Source organism: Eublepharis macularius, chromosome 6, assembly GCF_028583425.1.
Source record: "Eublepharis macularius isolate TG4126 chromosome 6, MPM_Emac_v1.0, whole genome shotgun sequence".
Classification (NCBI taxonomy): domain Eukaryota; kingdom Metazoa; phylum Chordata; class Lepidosauria; order Squamata; family Eublepharidae; genus Eublepharis; species Eublepharis macularius.
Genome location: NC_072795.1, coordinates 127,884,332 through 127,905,073, shown reverse-complemented (window position 1 = coordinate 127,905,073; position 20,742 = coordinate 127,884,332). Strand labels below are relative to the sequence as shown.

The 20,742-nt window shown below is 45.4% G+C and overlaps 1 protein-coding gene across 1 annotated transcript in view; it reads right to left on the bottom strand.

Annotated features, from left to right (window-relative positions):
- The window catches only part of SEC31B (SEC31 homolog B, COPII coat complex component), a 94,276-nt gene that overhangs the window by 48,093 nt on the left and 25,441 nt on the right, over nucleotides 1-20,742 (bottom strand). Inside the window, exons 4-9 of the mRNA XM_054983959.1 lie at nucleotides 20,448-20,643; nucleotides 14,956-15,051; nucleotides 8,127-8,267; nucleotides 7,354-7,496; nucleotides 4,950-5,049; nucleotides 1,581-1,742 (exon numbers count right to left, since the gene is read on the bottom strand). Of these exons, the coding sequence (XP_054839934.1) occupies nucleotides 1,581-1,742; nucleotides 4,950-5,049; nucleotides 7,354-7,496; nucleotides 8,127-8,267; nucleotides 14,956-15,051; nucleotides 20,448-20,643 (838 nt within the window). The remainder of the gene's footprint in view (nucleotides 1-1,580; nucleotides 1,743-4,949; nucleotides 5,050-7,353; nucleotides 7,497-8,126; nucleotides 8,268-14,955; nucleotides 15,052-20,447; nucleotides 20,644-20,742) is intronic.

The following is a 20,742-nucleotide window of genomic DNA, read 5'->3' as shown; positions in this document are numbered from 1 at the left end:
GAATGCCAACATCTCGTTATTGAAGAATTGAATAACAGATTATGGTGGCAACAAAATGCCAAAGAATCTTACTGTTAAAAACCCACCGAGAGCTACCTGGAACCAACAGGCAAACCAAGGGACATGTAAACATCAATAAAATATGAGATGCAGATGCAGACTCTCTCTGTAATTCCACAGCACCTGCTTGTAGGATTTGTATGTGGGCAACTGCATTATTACCAGAAACTGGTATTCAGCATCCCGTTCCAAGAATTACACATGAAACCTGACCTGGAAATCTAACAGGGGCTGGAGTGCATGCCCTTTTAGGACCCTTGCTGCTCTCGCTATTTGACACGCAGGCGGGAGTAAACACGACAAAGACCACTATTCAGAAACCCTCAAGGGTTCCTAAGTGGAACTGTTTGTCCTTGGAACAGGACACTATTCCATGCTGAATCACAATCAGCTTTTGAAATTCCTCCAAGGCCTGCTAGTCTAGAAAAGGGTCGCTCCAGCGTTTTACTGTTTTAATCTTATTACATTAGTATGGGACCTAATCACTTCTGCTTGAAGCAGCAAGGGAAATCCGACATAAATCTTATTTACAGAAGGCATAAAAGAGAGGCTCTTCATTCAGTGTACGTAACGAGTTCTCCCAGAGGCATCCAGCCACTGTCCCTCAATCATCCGCCAATTTAAATACTGCCCACTTCCCAGTGTGTATCCAACCATCCATGGATTTCATGTAGCTGGACCTTCCTCCTGCTCCCATTCCTGCTGCAGCTCGCTGACACCCCCCCCCCAAATTTTATTTCTGGGGATCAGCAGGCTCTGAAAAATACATAAGGGGCGAAGTGAAGCCTGCCGTGGGAGGAAGGAATCGGCAGAAATCCCTGCCTTCTCTTCTGCAAGTGGCAACACCTTTCCATCAGAGGCACAGGACAGTTGTTGGATACAAGACCCTGTTCTCAGCCCATTTGGAAAGCCTGAGAAACAAAAGAGAGCTGACTCCGAGCCAAAACACACGTTAAGAAAAACCTAGGTTCAGCACGTGTTCTCTTACCTCAAGGTTTGCCGGGATCTGTAGGAGTCCTGGAAGCTTAAAGATCTGTAGGGGTCCTGGAAGCTTAAAGTCGTGGAAGCTTAAAGGATCTGTAAGCGTCCTGGAAGCTTAAAGGCGTCCTGGAAGCTTAAAGCTTAAAATACAGGCGCCTGTATTTCCCTTTCCCTTTTTGCTGCTCTGTAAATGCTAAACTTTAAGCTTCCAGGACGCCTACAGATCCCAGCAAACCTTGAGGTAAGAGAACACGTGCTGAACCTAGGTTTTTCTTAACGTGTGTTTTGGCTCTCCAAGACCATTGTAATGACATTATATAATTTAGTGAAGTGTGCTGGCAGCATAGCAAGCTTTAGGGCCGCACAGAACTCTTTCGATCACTTCCATAAACAAGCCACAGGAATGTACTTCTTGTGCCTATTTTGTTCCAGCCACAAGACTCGTAAGCATAAAACTGCACACTAAAAAAAGCCAACGAAACAACACCGCTCCTTGATTTTTAGCATACCCGCTCAATGACAGTTTTGTGTGTCTGTACCTTGTCAGCCTGGGTTTTCTGTTGTGCCTCCAGGCTGCCGCCCATAACAGAATAAACATTGAGCCACCCATTAAAAGAGGCAGCTGAGAAAACAGATGGATTCCGAGGACACCACTGGACATCGAAACACCACTGGGTCTGTGTGTGCAACTCAAAGACCACCTAAGGCACAGAAACAAAGGACGTTTCAAGGCAGGTCTTTCTTTTCTTGTTTTAAAAAAAATCGACAACCTGCATTTTCAAATTGTGACATTGCCCTTTTTCATTCTGACAACTTTTTTCCTGACAGCAATTTGTGGTGCAAACACCATGGTGTTTCCACTCTCCCCTGAGGTGGTTTGCAAAAATGTAATTTAATTAAAACTGCATGACAGAAAACAAAGACAGCAAACCCAATCAGATCAACCAGACAAACAGAAAGCAATAAGGAAAAAAAAACAGGTAAAACAGCAGGAACTCAGTCAGCACTGGACAGGCCTCTTATACCATCTGTCATAGTTCCAGAGGAGTTAGCCGTGTTAGTCTGTAGTTGCAAAATAGTAAAGAGTCCAGTAGCACCTTTAAGAGTAACCAACTTTATTGTAGCACAAGCTTTCGAGAACCACAGCTCTCTTCACCAGATGCAATATAGTAAAGAGTCCAGTAGCACCATTAAGACTAACCAACTTTATCGTAGCATAAGCTTTCGAGAACCACAGCTCTCTTCACCAGATGCAATATAGTAAAGAGTCCAGTAGCACCATTAAGACTAACCAACTTTATCGTAGCATAAGCTACTGGACTCTTTACTATTATACCATCTGCTTTCCTTCAGCGGGCACAGCAACACCATCTACCTCCTGTGCTTCGGCTGCCCCTATTTCTTTTCTTTCTTTACATTATTTATAGTCCACCTTTCTTGCTGAGACTCAAGGCAGATTACACAGAATAAGTCAATACAATCAACAGGATGGGGCATCCAATGGTCTGACTTGTAGAAATCTGGAACCAACCAGAGATCAAAGGCAGCGGTGAAGCAAAATGCAAGCATCTTTTGTCATTTAATATGACATTTTTATACAATGAGTAAAATGTTTAAAAAAACATACACATAAAATGCACGCAAAAAATATCAGAATGAAATGACGTAATGTTTCCCTCTCCACCTTCATACGTACTTAAGATACTTTGTTTTGTATTTTATATTCAACATTATATTCAATCTAATTATGTTTAGCATGTTAGCATGAAACTTAACTATTCAGCAAAACGTTAAGTATTAACATGACACATTAAATGATGAAACAATTTCATGGTGGGAACCTACTTACACCAACAGACTTTACAAACTATATACAGTGGTACAGTCTATAATCCCTAACCCTTTACCCCAAGCTTCTTTCTGATTCATTTTGTTACGGCACAACCCTCTTTCCTGCACAAAAAGCCCTCTTGAAAAGCTCCACAACAGACCCACCTCCACCCCCCGACATTCAGGGACCAGGACGGAGTCAGGGAGCCCAGAAGGAAGTCTCAGACCCCCTACCCAAGAGGAAAGTTTCTCTGGGAACATTAGAATCGAGGGATTGGATGCACCACTATTGGATCTGCCAGCCTTGACTCCCGCAGGAGTTCAGGCTTTGCCTTAAGCCCAGCCAGGATCCCACTAGAGCACTGGGAAGGCTGCGGTGGGCAGACAGGCAGGCAACCAAACCCACCATTGATGCTACTGCCCAGCTCCGAGTCTCTAGTTCTTGCAATCACCCACAGCTCCCTGTTGTTCAGAAATCAACCCCTGCGGGCTACTGACTCCAGCCATGCTTGCTGGCCATCTCCCTTTGATTTCCAGCACTTTACACGTGGCCAAGAGTCTAGACAACTGGATGGAAACAGGGCAGCCAAACCAGATGCAGGACCGGCAGCTGTAATTCTGAACAATTATTTTTTAAAAAGCAGGGGTTGATTTCACATTGCAGCTGCCCTCCACCGCTGCCCCATTTCCCTACAACTTCTCTACTAGGTTGAGCTCAGATAAGAGGGACTTTAGAGTGAGGCGAAAAGAGCTAAGTGCTCAGGGAAAGGGGATGGAGGAAAATGATCAGTGAGCGTGAAAAATGCGCCCATTTTTCTGTTAAAATTGGACACCCCCCGATCCACTTCTATATTGATTGAGGCAGTTCTGGATTTAATCAGAAAGACCTGCACTGGCTGCCCATTTGTTTCTCGTCACAACTCAAAGGGCTGGTTCTTACCTTGAAAGCCCTAAACGGTTTGGGCCAGGGTACCTGAAGTATTGCCTTCACCTGTACTGAACAGCCTGCCAGTTGAGACCTTCTTCTGCCTTCTTCTTAAGACCCTCCCCTGCCCTCAGAGGTGAGGTGGATGGCAACCAGAGACAGGGGGATTCTTCTTTGGTGGCATCTCTCCTTTGGAATGCCCTCCAACAGACCGATACTCATATCTACATGCCTCCAGCTTCCACCCTAAACATACCACTCGGTCTATTGTCTACAGCCAAGCCTTACGTTACAACCGTATCTGCTCCCTCCTTGAGACTCACTCAGTCCCTACCTACCTTTCTTCTAAGGACTAGGCTAAAAAACCTAAGGGTTTTTTTTTCCTTTTTAAATGAGTTATGGCCTGCTTCTGGCCTGAAGATCATTTCGTTTACATCGTTCTAGGCTGCTCAGAGCGCATTTTGTGCTGTTATGCCCTGGCTTGTTTGAATGGTTTTTAATGCTTGTGTTTTAATAGCTGTTGTATTAGTTATAAGCCACCTGGAGAGCAGCTTGCTAAACAAATACACGATCGCAATCACATTCAGCCTGGTCTCACTATATTCCTTAAAGCGAGCTTTGAATGGGAGCTTCCTATATGGTTGCTAGGTTACCTCAAAATACTTCATCTACTTCAGAAAAAGGGCCATTCAGGACTGCAGTACATTGATGGTGTGCCCAGAAAGACAGGCACCTGGGGGTCTAAGTATTGCCCATATGGTTGGTTACCCAGTGCTGCTTGCTGTCCCAGAGAGTTGAAGATTTTTTTTTAAGGAAGCAAAAAAGTCCCATAACCCACAGCAGGAAAAGCTCACACTTCCCTCTAAGAAGTGCTCATATCTGACAGGCCCCTGGGCATTGAGTAGGGGGTCACTGGGGGAATGGGGCAGGGTAGCTGTGAGTTTCCTTCATTGTGCAGGGGGTTGGATTAGATGACCACTGGGGTGCCTTCTGGCTCTATGATTCTATTTTTAAAAAGGTCGAAAAGCCTCATTCTACATGACAAAAATGAGACAGGAGTGAAATGGAACTTATGACATTCAGGGGAGTACACAGGTACAACAACAGAGCTTCTGCATTGCTTAGGGGAATAGCAATCAAACATGTAACTCACTTCACTGGTGCAGAGATTCCAGCACAGGATCCGGCTGTCTTTGGCACTGGTAAGCAGCAGGTCAGGGTCTGCTTGGCACCAGGAGAGAGCTAAGATGCCCCTGAAAGGCAACATACTTCCTAAAACTGAATGCATGTCGTCTGGCGTGACGGTATTCTGCTAATTCAAGACTTTAAGAACGTAAGTCAAGCAAATCTGTGTATATTTATTTCCCCGGAATTAATTCTACTTCTTTGCATCAAAATGTCAAAGACACTGGCACTTGTGACAAGTAAAGGGCTGGCACAGACTTAACGGAAGGGGAGCCCATGCAGCGGATCGGGAACAAAACTTGTGCAAGAGGGAGGCGGCTCCAGAAGCAATGAAGCCGTACGCACGCCCTGCCACTCCTGCCTCCGTAAGCCCTGATCAGCCTTTTTCTGGGGCCCAAATTATCCACAAAAATTCCCAAGAGTTCATCTTTGCACGGCAAATACACACACCGCCCCGCATACGAGTCACGCCACACTTTCTTTAAGCGTTTTAAAAGCGGCCCAACTGGTTCACTGCTAAGGGTCTTATGGTGCAATCCTAAGCAGAGTTACACTTTTCTATATCCCCTGAAGTCAATGGGCACGGAAGGAAGCAGCTCTGTTTAGGATTGCATGGTGGGAATCTCTAAGATCGTGATGTCACCAAGGAACGGCCACAGCAGTTGGCAAGCCCGTGGAGGCCAGGGAGTGAGCTGGCCTTTAACTTAGGACTGTTTCCAGGCACGTGCTTTAATACCCATCTACTCTCCTCCTAAAAAAAAAAATTGTTAATGAAAAAATTCCATCTCCCGTATCCCATCTAGGTCTTAAAACCAACAGGCTGTTCGACCTGAAAAAGATAGCAAGATAACTAGAAGTTACTGATTTTCAGTATGATGCTGGGAGGAAAAGAACTGCAGTACAATGTAACTGATGTATTAAATGATGCTTTTTATTTAAATGCATCAAGTAATGCAGAACAACATGCGTTCAAGGTGCAGGAACAAAATGGGGAAACATAATTAATATATAAGAGCGGCCCCCTACCCCCTGGATCAGGCCAAATGGAGTCATCTGCTCCAGCATTCTCATTGAGAGCCAAACTACAAGTGACGTCTTACACAGGTTGGACACTAGTCGGCTTTCCTCAAGTTTTGATGGGAAATGTAGGCATCCTGGTCTTGCAGCTGTAATGGAGAGCCAAGCTGTAAAACCAGGATGCCTGCATTTCCCATCAAAACTTGAGGGAAGCCGACTAGTGTCCAACCTGTGTAAGGCGTCACTTGTAGTTTGGCTCTCAGACGTCGCATCTGGGAAGTCCACAAGCAGGGCAAGATGTGCCACACTTCATGTTAAATCGTGCCCTTGGAGACAGACTGCCTCTGAACATGGAACTTTGGTTCAGCTAGCTGTAATGACGGGTAGCTAGGAACCTGCCTGATTCTTTTTGAAAAGCCGGCCAAGCTACGGGCCACCAACCCATCTGCTGGTCGTGAACTTTCAGCATTTCACTCAGCTCTAAAACATTCTTTGTCACCTGGACGTGGTTCCAGACGGTCTCCCCCTCTCAGTAACGGTTCGCTGAAGATGGGATTTGTTTCGCTTCTCCACAATCCATCATCCTTCAATAATCCGTCACAATGTTCCCTGCCCAACTGTTATTCACTGTCCCACCAGTTATTTGCTGTTTTCCTTTATTTCAAAAACAGACAAACATCCCCGTATACTCAAACAAAACTTATAATCAATTAAAGAACCATCTTTCCAGGGCCCTAAACATTGGCCAAATGATTTACATTGGGCTTTTAGAGTTCTATTTAAAACAAATCATATTACTCTGTTAAGCTCCATTATATTGTATGCCGACAGCAGGCATTGTTTTTTGTAAATACACATAGAGTTCAGTATATTATATCTGACTTCCCAATGGTTAGGGCCCTGGAAAGATGGTTCTTTAATTTATTATAAGTTTTGTTTGAGTATACGGGGACGTTTGTCTGTTTTTGCTATAATTACCCGTACCAGCCCTTTCAGTGTTTTCCTTTATTTAGCAATTGGTTTCTAAAATTCCTTTCCCCTGCTTTGCTGTCTATTAAAATTTGTTTTCCCAGAGTCTGTGCTTTTTGTTATTGTCCTTATCTGTAGGAGACTTATTCCCTTTAAAGGAAGCCTTCCTGTCCTTTTGTTATGGCTTTTGTGACTCAATCCTTTTAATCATGTTGGGTTAACCGTAAATACAGGACGTGGATTTCAAACACAGAACGTAATACCACCTTTCCCACACTTAAATTATACTCTGGAAGGACAAATCTCCCCGCAAGCTGTTTCTAAGCATCCAGTGAAGACTTCTCTCGCAGTCCAGCTTGGAAGACGTGAACAAGTCGAGTTCTTACCTTGTGTGGCCCTCCAGCTGGCTAAGGGGAGAGGTGGCAAACCGCAGGTCCCATATCTGGATCACCGGCAAACGGTCATCTTCTGATGAGAGGACCAGCTGGGTGGCGATTTCGGGATGCCAAGCCATTCCTGAGCAGCACATCTGGGGGCAAAGCAACTTGGGCTTAAATGCGGCAGATGTGATGAGCAAACACACATAGAAGGACAGGGCCAAGTTCTCTTTCCGAGAGCTCAGTGGGGGTCAAAGGATGAAAGAGCAAATAGCTAAGGGAGCTTGATTTACGGATGACAGCTGGGGGTGGGGGGGAGAGATGATAGAGAGAAACCACAAATGCTCGGGCTCTCCTGGACAAAGATGCTTTCCAGAAAACACGTAGAAATGTATCTCCGTAACTCTAAGGGCAAGGGATTTGCACATTCTTACGGAACATGAGCCAAGTTAGCATCTATATTGCTGACCTGCATGATCCGGGCACAGAAAGGAGGCAGAAAGCAAGGGTAGCGGTAGGGCATCTTAAGACGTCCTCAAATGGAGAGGAATACACAGAACACTGCCCCGCCCTATGCACACTCAAGCACTTCTCACTGAACACAAGCAGCTGTCATGATAAACGGGTCTCCAGAGGACAGCACGCAGCCTACAGAGACGCCGCCAAAGGGCCGGCACAACGATGTAACATGGAGACTGACACACAGACGACGACAACCGAATGACAAACACTGCTGCCGCGTAGCCCTCCCGGGTCCAGCCCAGGGCTGCTCCCTCGCTCACTCTGTTGCTGTGGTCACTGATTTGGATGACGGGCTCACTCTTCCGTAGGTCCCATACAACAGCCTTCCCGCTGGGATGGGCAGAGGAGAGGATGTGCTGGACCTGCTGGTTCCAGGCCACCACGCTGATGTCCTCTGGAGGCTGCCAAAAAGAAAAAGAAAAATATTTAAAAACAACCCTCAGAAGCCAAGCGCTGGAAGGCAGAGAGGGCAGGGATGGTGCAGTGGTTATGGTGCCGGATTAGGATTTGGGAGACCCAGGTTCGAATCCCCACTCTGCCACGGAAGCTTGCTGATCGGGACAGTCACAACTTGCACTCTAACCTACTTCACAGGGTTGTTGTGAGGATAAAATGCAGAATGATGTACGCTCTCCGTCGGGGAGAAAGGTGGGGTATTAAATAAATACATAAATAAATGAGGCATCCAAAGAAGTCCTCCAGTCAAGGCTCTCGAGTCCTGCACTCCACAGACTCCAGGCACACACTTCAGGGGACTTTTCTAAAAGGCTTCCTATGAAAGGGATAGATCAAGATGGGTAGCCGTATTAGTTTGCCTGTAGCAGTAGAAAAGAGCACGAATCCAGTCGCACCTATAAGACTAACAAAATTTTAGATGCTGAAGAAGTGAGCTGTGACTCATGAAAGTTCATATCCTACCACAAATGTTGTTAGTTTTATAGGTGCTACTAGACTCTTCCCTCTTTTCTACTCCTATGAAACGAACTTGGCAACTTCCCCAGGAAGCTTGTTCCACAGCTGTTTTCCAACTGTTTTAACATGCTCAGCAGATTATTTTTTAAAAGATGTTGAACTGGTGTAGATCTATGGCTCCAGCGCACGTCAACCTAGCTGAGATACCAAGGATATACGCGGGCCCAGATACTTAATACTCCTACAACTGAAGCCCTCAGCCTGGACTGATCTATGGTGAGAACTCCCATCAGGTTTTGATTCCTACACATATATGAGCTTGACGCGCCTGCACAAACTGAAGATCAAAATTGGGGGGCAGACTTATTTTCTGGGACGATCTCATGATTTTATCCCAACTAATTAGGGAGGATGACAAGCGTAAGCTGCTTGGTGCTTTGTAACTAGGATTCAGCTTTCCTACCAGGGCCAGAAGGCGGTAGATTCAACCGAAGCAGCAGTTGGCATTGAACTTAATCCTGAAGTTTCTGGGCCTTCAAACTGCTCTCACCTTTCTTCTGTCTTCTTGCCTGTTGAAAAACTTCTAAATCTTTCTCAAACCTGCTTTGTTTGGTTGCTATGTGGGTGGAAAAAGTTCAGATTTTCTTGCTCCTGCCCACCCAGTAGCCATTGCTGCTGTGGTAGCCATTTCTCCTGCCTACTGCAGAGTTTTTTTCTTTAAAAAATCAGTGTTTTAATAGCATTATATTGATATACCATTATACCCAGAGGTCATTTCGTAGAAAAAGAGCTGGAGGAACTCTTTAGCACAACTCATTAGCATATGCCACACCCTTGACATCACCGGAAGTGTGTCATTAGCACAACTGACATCACCTATCCTGGCTTTTTTGGACCCAATCCTGGCCATTCAGGGCTGAAATTGGGCCCAAAATGGCAAAAAAGGGCTGAAAATGGCCGAAAGGGGCCCAAAATGGTCAGGATTGGGCTGCTGCTGAGCAGGAAAGTGATCCAACGCATGTCACAGGCCCGATCCAGGCCGTTTCGGCCCCAACCCAGGCCAAAACAGGCCCCAAATGGCCGAGAGTCAGGTGGGCGGGGCCAGCTGACATGTGACCTCTTTGGGGAACTGCTGGAACTGCGTTCCTGTGCGTTCCCCCTCGAAATAGGCCCTGATTATACCAAAATATGCATCATGGTCTCTGAATTTTCAGCTTTCTTTCTTTTTTTCTTTTTTTCTTTCTTTAAAGACGTCTCTAGCCTCTTTCTTTGCAGCAAGAAATTTCTCTGAATTCCCAACTTCCTTTTTTTCTTTCTTTCAAAAAGGAAGTGTCTAGCCCCTTTCTTTGCAGAAACATACAGATCAAAACATCTCTGCAAAGAAATGGGCAAGAGACTTACTTTTAAAAAATGAAAGCCGGGAGTTCTGAGAACATGATGCGTATTTTGGTGTAACCGTATATCAATATTAAATTGCCATTAGAAAATACCACGGAAACCTGCTATGTGGAAGCTCTACTGCCCCTTTGCTGTATTAGCAGTTGCAGCAGCAACAGGCAAACTTATGCAAGCCTGTCCCTTTGTGGAAAGTATCTCTGATACCTGATGGCACTACCCTGAACTTGTACTAACTTTGGCAAGATACGGGAGTTAGGGTTAATCTCATTTTGCATCCTTCACTGAATCTTACTTTGAACACTTTCATTCTAGAATCTCTCGTCTCTGGCTCCTTGGATTAGGTACTTTGGATTCTTAAATCTACTTTGGTGGCTAAAAGGATAATCTTGCGTTACTGGAAGTCCCATCTTGGCCTACTGGTACTTATAGATATTTGTGCCGGTGGGGGGGGGGGGATTATGTATGACATCTCTGACAGATCCACATTTATATGATAAGCTTTTCCTCTGTGTTGCCCAGTTTCCTCTGCGGCTGCATTTTCCCTTTACCTCTTTCCTGTACTCTTTTCTTTTTCTTGCATGCTTATTCTCTGTTCTTCTCTTATTATATCCAGTTCTAGTAGCTCACCCTCACCCTTAGGTGGTCTAGGGCAGAGGAAAGAGAAGGTGGCTTATGTGGGCCACCTTTCTGACGGTTTTTATTTGAATAAGACTAATGATTTATGGATCACTACAACAGGACTACAAAAACCAACTCTGCAGTAGCAGAGTTTGGGTTCAGATACAACACATTTCAAGCTTGTGCGATCTCAAGATAATTAGTCATTTTTGCTTTTGTACTCAAGCTAGGAAACTAAAACAAAGAGCAAAAAAAACCACAATTTGGAATCCTAGCTTGCACGGCAAGCACAAACCATAATTTGCTGGTTGGGGTGTAACGGCAAACTATGGTTTGCTGAGAAAGCAGAAGTAACTATCTTTCTCCTGGCAAAATCTTCATGACTAGAAATAACTCTAGCTTTTTTTAAAAAAATGTTCATGTTGCTCTCCACCTGCTAAGGAAGAAAGGAAGGGGTAGCAAGGATCAGATGTGCAAGCCTGAAGCGCCTTTAAGGCAGAAAACTACGGCTAGTTGTTCTGTCGTAGCTAAAGCCATGTGCTCTACTCTACTTCGTAAGGGCAGTTGAAATGATTTGTTAGGAAATGTTTGGGCAGGAGGAACAAGTGTGGGGACAAATATCCTAGAACAACACTTTCAGGACACTGCAGCACGTAATGGACTGGATGTGAGGCCATTAAAGTAGTGCAATTAAAGTCCTATTAAGAGAAAATACCTGGTGCCAGGGATGGACCAGGAATCTAGGACCGTTCCTTGTCCAAATTCTGCTCTTCCACCTGCCAATGTCGTTTCAGAACTGCTGGGTGCGGGCAGAAAGAGAATAGACACACCTGAGGCATACATGATAATTTTATGCAGTGCCTGGACAGCTCCCCGGATCAAGCCACAAAGCTGAAAAAGGCTGGCTGGCTGGAGGCTTCCGCCAGTGCGGAGCATCTTGGCAGAGGTCCTCTACTGGACTGAGCGGCTTCTTCTATGGGTGTTTCACACAGTCTGGGCTGGCTGAGCATGTGATCAGCCATCAGAGCTGCCACAACGCAATGGAAGCAGGCAGGTGAACAAGTCCGCAGGCCCAAGACAGTGAGAGATTAGCCCGTAGATGAAGAGAAGCAGCTGCCCCCTGACCCTGGGGAGAGAACAGAAAGTGGAAGAGGGACCACGTGCACGGCTTCAGAAGTGCAGCGAGATGGAAAAGGCGACGGCATTACGGCCTCATGACAGCCTCCCACTGTTAGTCTGCAACAACAGAGGGAGGCAGAGCAGAAGACACCAAGGACACAACTGGACAGGACAGCAGCCGCACCAACTTGGGCCCTGCTCATTCTCTATAAAGCCAAGAGAGCGACATGCCTCTCTCTCTCTATGTGTGTGTGTGTGTGTGTTACAATTTCAAGTTCCGCAAACGTGTGCGCAGAGGAGCAAAGCCTTCCTTTTGCCTACAATATCCCGTCCAAGAGCACGCTTTAAAAAGTGGTATTTTCTTAGCCGGTTCCCTGGAGAGGCAACATAAAAGAGCAAGAGTTATTTCTAATCGTGGAGATTTACCAGGAGAAAGACAGCTTTAGAAAGGTATTTTGGAAGGGCGGAGCAGGGATTTGGATCAGCCCTTCTCCACTGCTGGGATTCTGTGGCAGACGCAGGGTTTCCTATGATCAGCATAAACTTCTCCAAGGCTGATCCTCCAGTTAAGAAAAAGACATAGATCCAGGGGCCATTTCACAGAAAAAGAGTTGGAGGGACTCATTAGCATAACTCATAAGCATGGCTGATTTGCATACGCCAAACCCCCTGACATCACCTATCCTGGCTGTTTTGGACCCAATCCTGGCCATTCTGGGCCGAAATTGGGCCCAAAATGGCAAAAAAAGGGCTGAAAATGGCTGAAAAGGAGCCCAAAATGGTCAGGATCGGGCTGCTGCTGAGCGGGAGAGTGATCCACCACCCACCAGAGGCCCAATCCGGGCTGTTTTGGCCCCAGCCCAGGCCGAAACGGGCCCAAAATGGCCGAGTCAGGTGGGCGGGGCCACCTGACATGGGACCTCTTTGGGGAACTGCCGGTACTGCATTCCTGTGTGTTCCCCCTCGAAATGAGCCCTGCATAGATCACAGCACTAGCTGAGAAAGTGGCTGTTGTTAGAGACGGGAAACACCGGGCGTTTCCACTGTTTTAAAACTACAAGGGATGCAGGTTATTGGTCTGAACGTTCACCATCAGCTCTCCAGAATCCCTTTTGGGATCCATTCAGCCGAATCGACTTGGCAGGTTCTAAAAGGCTTCTCTGACATCACACACTATATTACACATCTATCTAGGCTTGCAACAGCATCACACCATGTTGGCACTGGAGTCAAGGAACAAGTGACAAGCCTGAAGGAGCCTTCTGAAAACACACTGAGATTGAGTTAATCAAAATGCAGGGACATCCAGCTGTGGAAGCTGCCGTTCTGTCTCAAATCAGAACTGGTTTCTGGTTAGCTTCCAACACTGAACTTTAATTTTTTTTTCAAAAAAGCAGGCCCAGTCACTGCTGGCTGCTAGCCTCTTGCACTGGAGGAAAGCAAAACCGAGACTGGAATGGTATGTAGTACCCAGTTCTATGGGGTCGGCACATTTTGCCATTGCAAAAACCAACCTTGGAAGCCCCTGGCCTTGCATGCTGTGCTGCCGCCTCCCTTCCTGTATCACTCTGGAATTTAAAATATCCTGGTTTGCAATGAAACTTAGACATTTTCTTGCATTTTTCTTCTATTTTGTCTGACCTGGATGAATAAAACAAACTGCTCTCTTACAAAGCAAGATTCCAAATAGTGGCGTGCAATTCAGGTTCGGTATTCCTTGAAAAATACCAATTTTTACCTGCTTTGGTAAAATTTTGTATTACCGAACTCAAAAGGGAATACCGAATCAGATTCGGTATTCCTGAACTCAAGTTTATCGAATTAATTTGGATTAATTTAGTAAACTTTGGAAATTGTGGCTGGGCTGTTCCTTTGCTTTTTTCACAGATGGGTGGGGGAGAAGGGAGGGGGGAGTGAGGCAGAGTAGAAAGCAGTGAGTGGGGAGTGAGTGGGGAGTGGACAATCCTTGCGGGAGCTCTCTTTTTTTGGCCAATGAGATTTTCTAGAAAGAGCGTGCCTTTTTAAAATTGCCCTACAAGTAGTTAAATATGCAGGCTTGCCTTAGAACAGGCTCCAATTTGTATGCTCTGCACTCTCTCTCTGTGGTCTGGCTTGGGCCTGGTCTGCTTTGGACTCGACAGAGACGGTGACTAGATCCTGCTGCCCAGTGGATTCCTGCTACTGCCTGCTGAGACCTGCTACTGCTGCACCTGGAGGACTTCTGTGGCTGCCAGGTTTGAGAGTAATAGACTCACTGGGTTTTTTCTGTCTTTGGGGAGGTGGGGGTTGCCCTGCTGTCTGGGTGGGATAGGGGTGAGGGGAAAAGGAATTTCTTTCCGTTTGCATTTTAAAAACTGTTTTTTTGCTGCGTGGGAAGATGCAGTTTGGTTTGACTTCTGTGTGTTGGGGGGTGCTATAGTTTGGCTTTTACTTATTACAGTTACGTTCATTTTGCTCTTCTTCTGGTGGGGATTCCTCTGTTTTATTGTGTTGTTGGGTGCTGTTTGCTGTTTTATAGTTCCTTCCTCCTTATTCTTGGGGAAGCTGTGTTTTATTGTGTTATGGGTGTTTTGTTGCTGTACATCCTTGAAACCTGGGGGGGGGCGTATTTTAAGGCCAGTTAAGAGTATGTCCCCTACAAAATGCTACCCCCAGCAACCTGGATAGCCCCCAGATAGTTTCTCCCATAAGAAATAATGGAGATTGGAGGTAGCTAGGGGCACCTTCTTTGGAGGGCCATAAAATGACCCTCCCGGGGTCCAATCTCCATGATACTTAGGTCTTTAGAGGACAGTCAGGAGTAGGTCCCCTGCAAATCTGGTGAAAACGGTCAAAAATGATCCCTCTAGGCCACCAGAAAAAACTCAAATTGAGTTTCCCATAGGAACCAATGGCCAAATTCCACTGAATTAACTCTGGAATACCAAACTGAGGAATTTACCAATTTTTTTCCTGTGCATACCCCTAATTCCAAACACAGATTTCCTCCCCTCCCTCCCAATTGTTCCTAGCAGATTTCTCTTTGCCAAAGGAGCTCCGCACCTGTGATTTAGTCCCTGGAGTCATTGGTATATTGAAGTTATTCAAATCCCAGATGTATATCTCAGAGTTGTTGGCTCCAGAAGCCAGCAGGTTGTCCTGGAAAAGAAAACAGCTATTAGAAGAGTGATAGACTGGATAGGCAGAGCAAAAAAAGAACCTGCAGATCTCTACTCCTTACCAGAAACCTTGCAATTATATAACATATGAGGGTTACACAGCCTTGATTTGGGGCTCGATTAAAGTCTCACCCTAGGTGTACAAAAAGCTCAATATTCCCCTTTGAAAGGCATGTTATTTGTTTTATACTGTAGTGTGTACGTGCAAGTTCTGAGGACATTTTCTGAGCAGGAGTCAGGGACAGCAGCCACTGATGCCAGCTCAGGAGATAGACGGGTATATGCATGCTATATTTGTCAGAGATGCTTTAGGCTGATCCTGCACTGGGCAGGGGGTTGGACTAGATGATCTGTATGGCCCCTTCCAACTCTATGATTCTACGAGAAGAACCCCTCCCCAACTTAAAAAGCACACAGCACACTTATCATACAGTAGTTCTTTCTCCATCCCCAACACAACATAATGTGACCTCTTAAACGGGTTTTGGAAGGGAACATGGGAGACGTTCGCTGTTTGATGGGCAGCATTACAGAGCCCTATGGAAACTCCACCCGTCCCCAATAAGAATCAGAATTGCCAAACTCATGGGCTGCACAAGTGTGTAGAATGAGGAAGAGAAAAACCAGGCAGCAGGGAAAGGGACGTGGGCTTTTGTGGAGTGAAGATGTTCTCTTTCCTATCAGAAATTCTGTCCCAGCACTGTAAGCACTGTAGAATTCTAGCACTGTAGAATCCTAAAGAGGCTATACACTGTAGAATTCTAGAAAAGAGTCCAGTAGCACCTTTAAGACTAACCAACTTTACTGTAGCATAAGCTTTCGAGAATCACAGTCCTCTTTGTAAGATGACGAAGAGAACTGTGATTCTCGAAAGCTTACGCTACAGTAAAGTTGGTTAGTCTTAAAGGTGCTACTGGACTCTTTTCTATTTTGCTACTACAGACTAACATGGCTAACTCCTCTGGATCTATGTAGAATTCGAAGCACTGTAGAATTCTAAGGAGCACTGTAGAAATTCTAGCACGGTAGAGTTCTACAAAGCACTGAAGAATTCTAAGGAGGCTATACTAGAAGCTACATCCCACATTTATGGTATAGTTATTTATCACCATGAAGAAGGCAAAAAAATCTTGATCCTAGCTCAAAGCACCTGCAAATAAGCAGCCCAGAAATCTGAAAGCAGCGTTGTAGTTCATGTGCACAATAAAATGTTGGGCGTGGAGAATGCAGACCCACAGGCTTAAAGGTCTCTTTATGCACTGCCTTTATTTTCACTTGAAAAAACGGAACAACGAAGCAGGCTCTTACAAAAAAAACTGCACAGATAATAACCATATTTGGGAAATCAACTTGGGGAATGGAAAACTGAAGTACATTTGCCTAAATCTTGTATGTGAATAATTCGACCACTCTTTCAGCGTCAGTGACCCCATCTGTAAAAATTCGGCTAACACGCCTTGTACTGATAAAAGGGTGCAAAAGCACAGCGCTTGATTGCAGTTTTTTTGTTCTTTGGCTCCCCCTGATGACCAAAAGGTGTACTTACAGCTGATAATTTCCATTACACTTTTTTGGAGGTGTAAGTTAAACATTTTAAATTTAAGATGTATTTCACCCATTTTAAAGACAGCATTTGAACCCTTACTGAATGTACCCTTCTTAAGAAGTTGTAAAATACCAGGGATAATCAATGGTATTATTGTAGTAAGATACCTAAGTAGAACCAATGTTTATATTATATAAGAATTCAATACACCAGGCTGTATTACAAAGCTGCAAAATATTCTAGCTAGCCTTTAGGGTGGGGGTTGTGATGTTGATTAAGTTGTGTATTGGTACTCCCAAATTTACAAAAAGTGCTTCTACTAGAAATTAGTTTTTACACTGCAGACTACTAGTTCTTTAGAACTTTGAAAATGTATTTCTGGAAGAAGCTTTATATTCTGGCTTCTCGTCTGAAGGTTTTAAGATATTGGCTGCCTGAAATGCTTGATACTATTACCAGCTCTGAGAAACTGCAGATTTGTATTTCTTTAATCACATACCAATACATGGAAGAATTCAACAGACTGCTGAGGCTCACTTTAAATTGGCCCCTGATAAAAATTATCTGGAAAATGGTTCATAGACTGGCTACTGATCAGCACAGTGATTTTATTTATTTATGTCATTTATAGTCCATCTTTCTCACTAGCACTCAAGACAGATTACACTAAATTTTGGGAACTTCCAGATCCATTGGATATCAAATTTACCAGGGTTTTTCATCCTGACCATGTGCAACTAAAAAAAATCTTTAATGTCAAGGACCTTAACACTGTGGATCTCTGCTCCAATTCTGTACCTCACCTCAATCCGTAATTCCATTCCTTGTTCACTCCATTTTTAAAACACTTTTTGGGTTCTACCTCACAGGAAACAACTTTGCTTTTTGCTTCTTAAAGCAGCTGGTATTCAGATAGCAGAGAAGCTGGAAGTTCATCACTGAGCTGGGAATAGAGGAAGATTCCTAACAGATGATGTGAGGGGATAGACTGTGAGAGAGAACCAAACATGCAAAGCTGGAAATGAGTCTCTCAACACTCATTCAGGCACCTCAGAAACACAAAAAGACTGCGTCAAGTACAGAGGTATGGCGTGAGGTTAGGAAAAATAAATACCCTTAAAAGGCAGTCCAATATTAAGTAAACGCCGTTCTCGGCAATTAGCATTGGAGCTTTAATCAAAGTTTGAAAGGTCGTTGTGTTAAACCTGGCACTCTCTAAAAGATGGTGTGTGTGTAAAGTTCCGTCAAGTTGCATCCAACTTATGGTGACCCCTCGTGGGGTTTTCAAGACAAAAGATGAGCAGAGGCGGGTTGCCATTGCCTGCCTTTGCGTAGCAGACCCTGGACTTCCTTAGTGGTTTTCCATCCAAGTACGAACATTGGCTGTTTCCCCACGTCTTAAAATTGTGCGATGTTCATGGGACGCTGCCAGCTTCCTCGCACGATTTCTGACATTACCCAGAGGCAGGCAGTAATTCCGTTATCGTGGTGGCGTCATCACGGCCTGTCTCTGGGTGACGTCAAAAATCGCGCGAGGAAGCTGGCAGCGTTCCATGAATATCGTGCAATTTTTAGGACGTGGGGAAACGGCTCAGGTCTAATCCTGTTGAGCTTCCGAGATCTACAAGATGGGACTAGTGTGCGCCTTACAGATCACAGCATAAATAGAAAACAGCACACTGACATAGGCCAAAGGACACCTTGCCCCACCCTTCAAAGAGCCATCTTGGGAAGCACAGCTCCGTAACTCAGCTAGCAGCACAGCTGTTGCTTAGAGCCACTGTAAACAAAGAAACTAAGCGGAACGCCACTGCAGGCAGGCTATATCATACCAACAATATACTTTATGCCAAAAAGAACTGTATAACCTTGTGTAGAAATAGAGCAATACCCTGCCCAGAGCACTACAAAACCCAAAGCTCAATAGGGATAGTAGCCCATGTTCAGAAGGGTGAAGAAACATTCAAGCAAGCCCCCTCCTGTTCCTTTGGCCTGGTCTCAGGGAGGTTGGAAAATCCTGCAGCCATCCAAAGTCTCTGCCACCCCTTTCCCTTACTCCGGGGAGTCACCAAAAAAAACCCTGGGTATCAACTGCTGACACCAGCCACTGTGAGGGTATCTCTTGCTAGGCATAGTTGCACATCTAGCACTCTAGATCTGCTTTGCTGTTTAGTGGCTCTGCTGATTTGCCAAGTCTCCCACTGGCTCTTATGAGCAAGTATGGGGGCGATCTAGTGCAATGTTGCAGTTTGAGCTATCACGCTCCAGGGATTATGAAGTGACCTGCAGCCCCACCGTGATACCACAATTCAGAAAGAATCACCAAATAGATGTGTGTTTCCAGAGCTTAAGCTCAGTGCATTCAAAATAAAAGGAAACTCAATATGTGAATAAAAAGAATATACATGGTCTATTCAAGCATTCAGGCTGTGCAAGGGTACAAAGAAAAGGTGAAAACACGCAGTCTCCTTTCCCTACACTTGGTACTTATTATATATGATGTATCACCTTAGTTCTTATGGCTGGGGCTTCTCCCTATTGTCCCTTGCCACATGGGCAAGATGGGAGTCCCTAGATAAAGGTTTAGTCCTTCATGGCTTGCGGCTCCCTGGTCAGAAGCTGAAAAATAAGAACACGTCTTCCCTGTGTCCTGAGAATTTATAATCTTCCTTTGGGGTCATCTTGATTTTCTTGCTGCCTGGAGGAAGAGAAAACTTCCTAGCCATTTGGCTGTCTCTTACTCTGTTACTTGAGATGTGACCAGGGCTTTTTTTCAGCGGAACGTGGTAGAACGGAGTTCCGGCACCTCTTGAAAATGGCCACATGGCTGGTGGCCCCACCCCCTGATCTCCAGACAGAGGGGAGTTTAGATTGCCGAGTGGCATGGAGGGCAATCTAAATTCCCCTCTGCCTGGAGGTCAGAGGGCGGGGCCACCAGCCATGTGACCATTTTCGCCGAGGGCAATTTAAACTTTAAAAAACTCCCCCCTTGTTCCAGCTGACCCAAAGTGACGTCATTGTGTTGTCCTGAGTTCCACCACTGAGTTCCACCACCTCTTTTCCCAGAAAAAAAGCCCTGGGTGTGACATTCTAGCAAGGTGTGAGCTGGCCAACCAATGTTCTATTTCGGCCAGAGCCATTAGACCAAGAACTCTGTGCTTGGGCTTGATGGCTCATCCCCCAGCCGCCTCCTTCCTGCCAGTTATGAGCTTGCAGCTGGGTTCCAACTCACAACCAGAGTGCAGTCCCACTGGTTGAAATATTGAGATGAATTCCAGGGCAGAGGGCATTCCTCCGCAAGATACTGAGAGTCAAGTCAACCAAGGGATCACAGCCCACTTTCACCTTAGTCTTGGGGGTTGCATCTGGAAGGTCTAAAAATATGCTCTAACCCTCACCCCTTCTGTACCAATGCAAACTGTGGATATTAAACAAGTAAGAAAATTCACACACTTCCATTGTTTTGCTAGTTCAATTAAGCAGAAAAGAGGGCTTGCGACGGCAGAGGTCCTTTGGAAAGAACAACTCAAGAGAAACAAAAGCCCATCAGCAATTTCTTACAAGTTGGTAGGCCCCGCCATCCCTTTTTTGCAGAAGTATACTTAAAGTGCAATCCTAAGAAGAGTTGATTTCAATGGGCTTAGACTGGAGTAACTCTTTTTAGGATTGGACTGCTAGTTCACCAGAATGAAGCCAGGTAGGTAAGTGTAGCCAAGCTGGAATTCCAGCCCCTCTCTCTCCAGTGCAGCCTCTAAACTAGGGACTAATTTTCCTGAGTGGCCGCTAGGAGAGCGTCCTCTCAAATCAAGTTGCTGCAGGGCACCAGGTACCTGGAAAGGGTTGAAGTCGAGTGCTCGAACAGGGCCTGTGTGCTTCTCCACCTGGGCGATCACTGGCTCTTTCGCTGAAGTCAGACTGAGAGTAGCGTCATACAGGGTGATCGCGCCATTATCCCTTCCGCCTGCAATCACTCCAAAAGAATCAGATCCTCCATTGGCAAAGCTGCCCCAGATGAGTTTGTGAAATCTAGCAAGGAAAAAGAGGCTGACTGCAGAGCTGGATCAGAGCTGAATTCAGGTCCTCTAGGGCTTAGGCAAACCTGCAGCTCAGCTGTTAAGTTCCAGA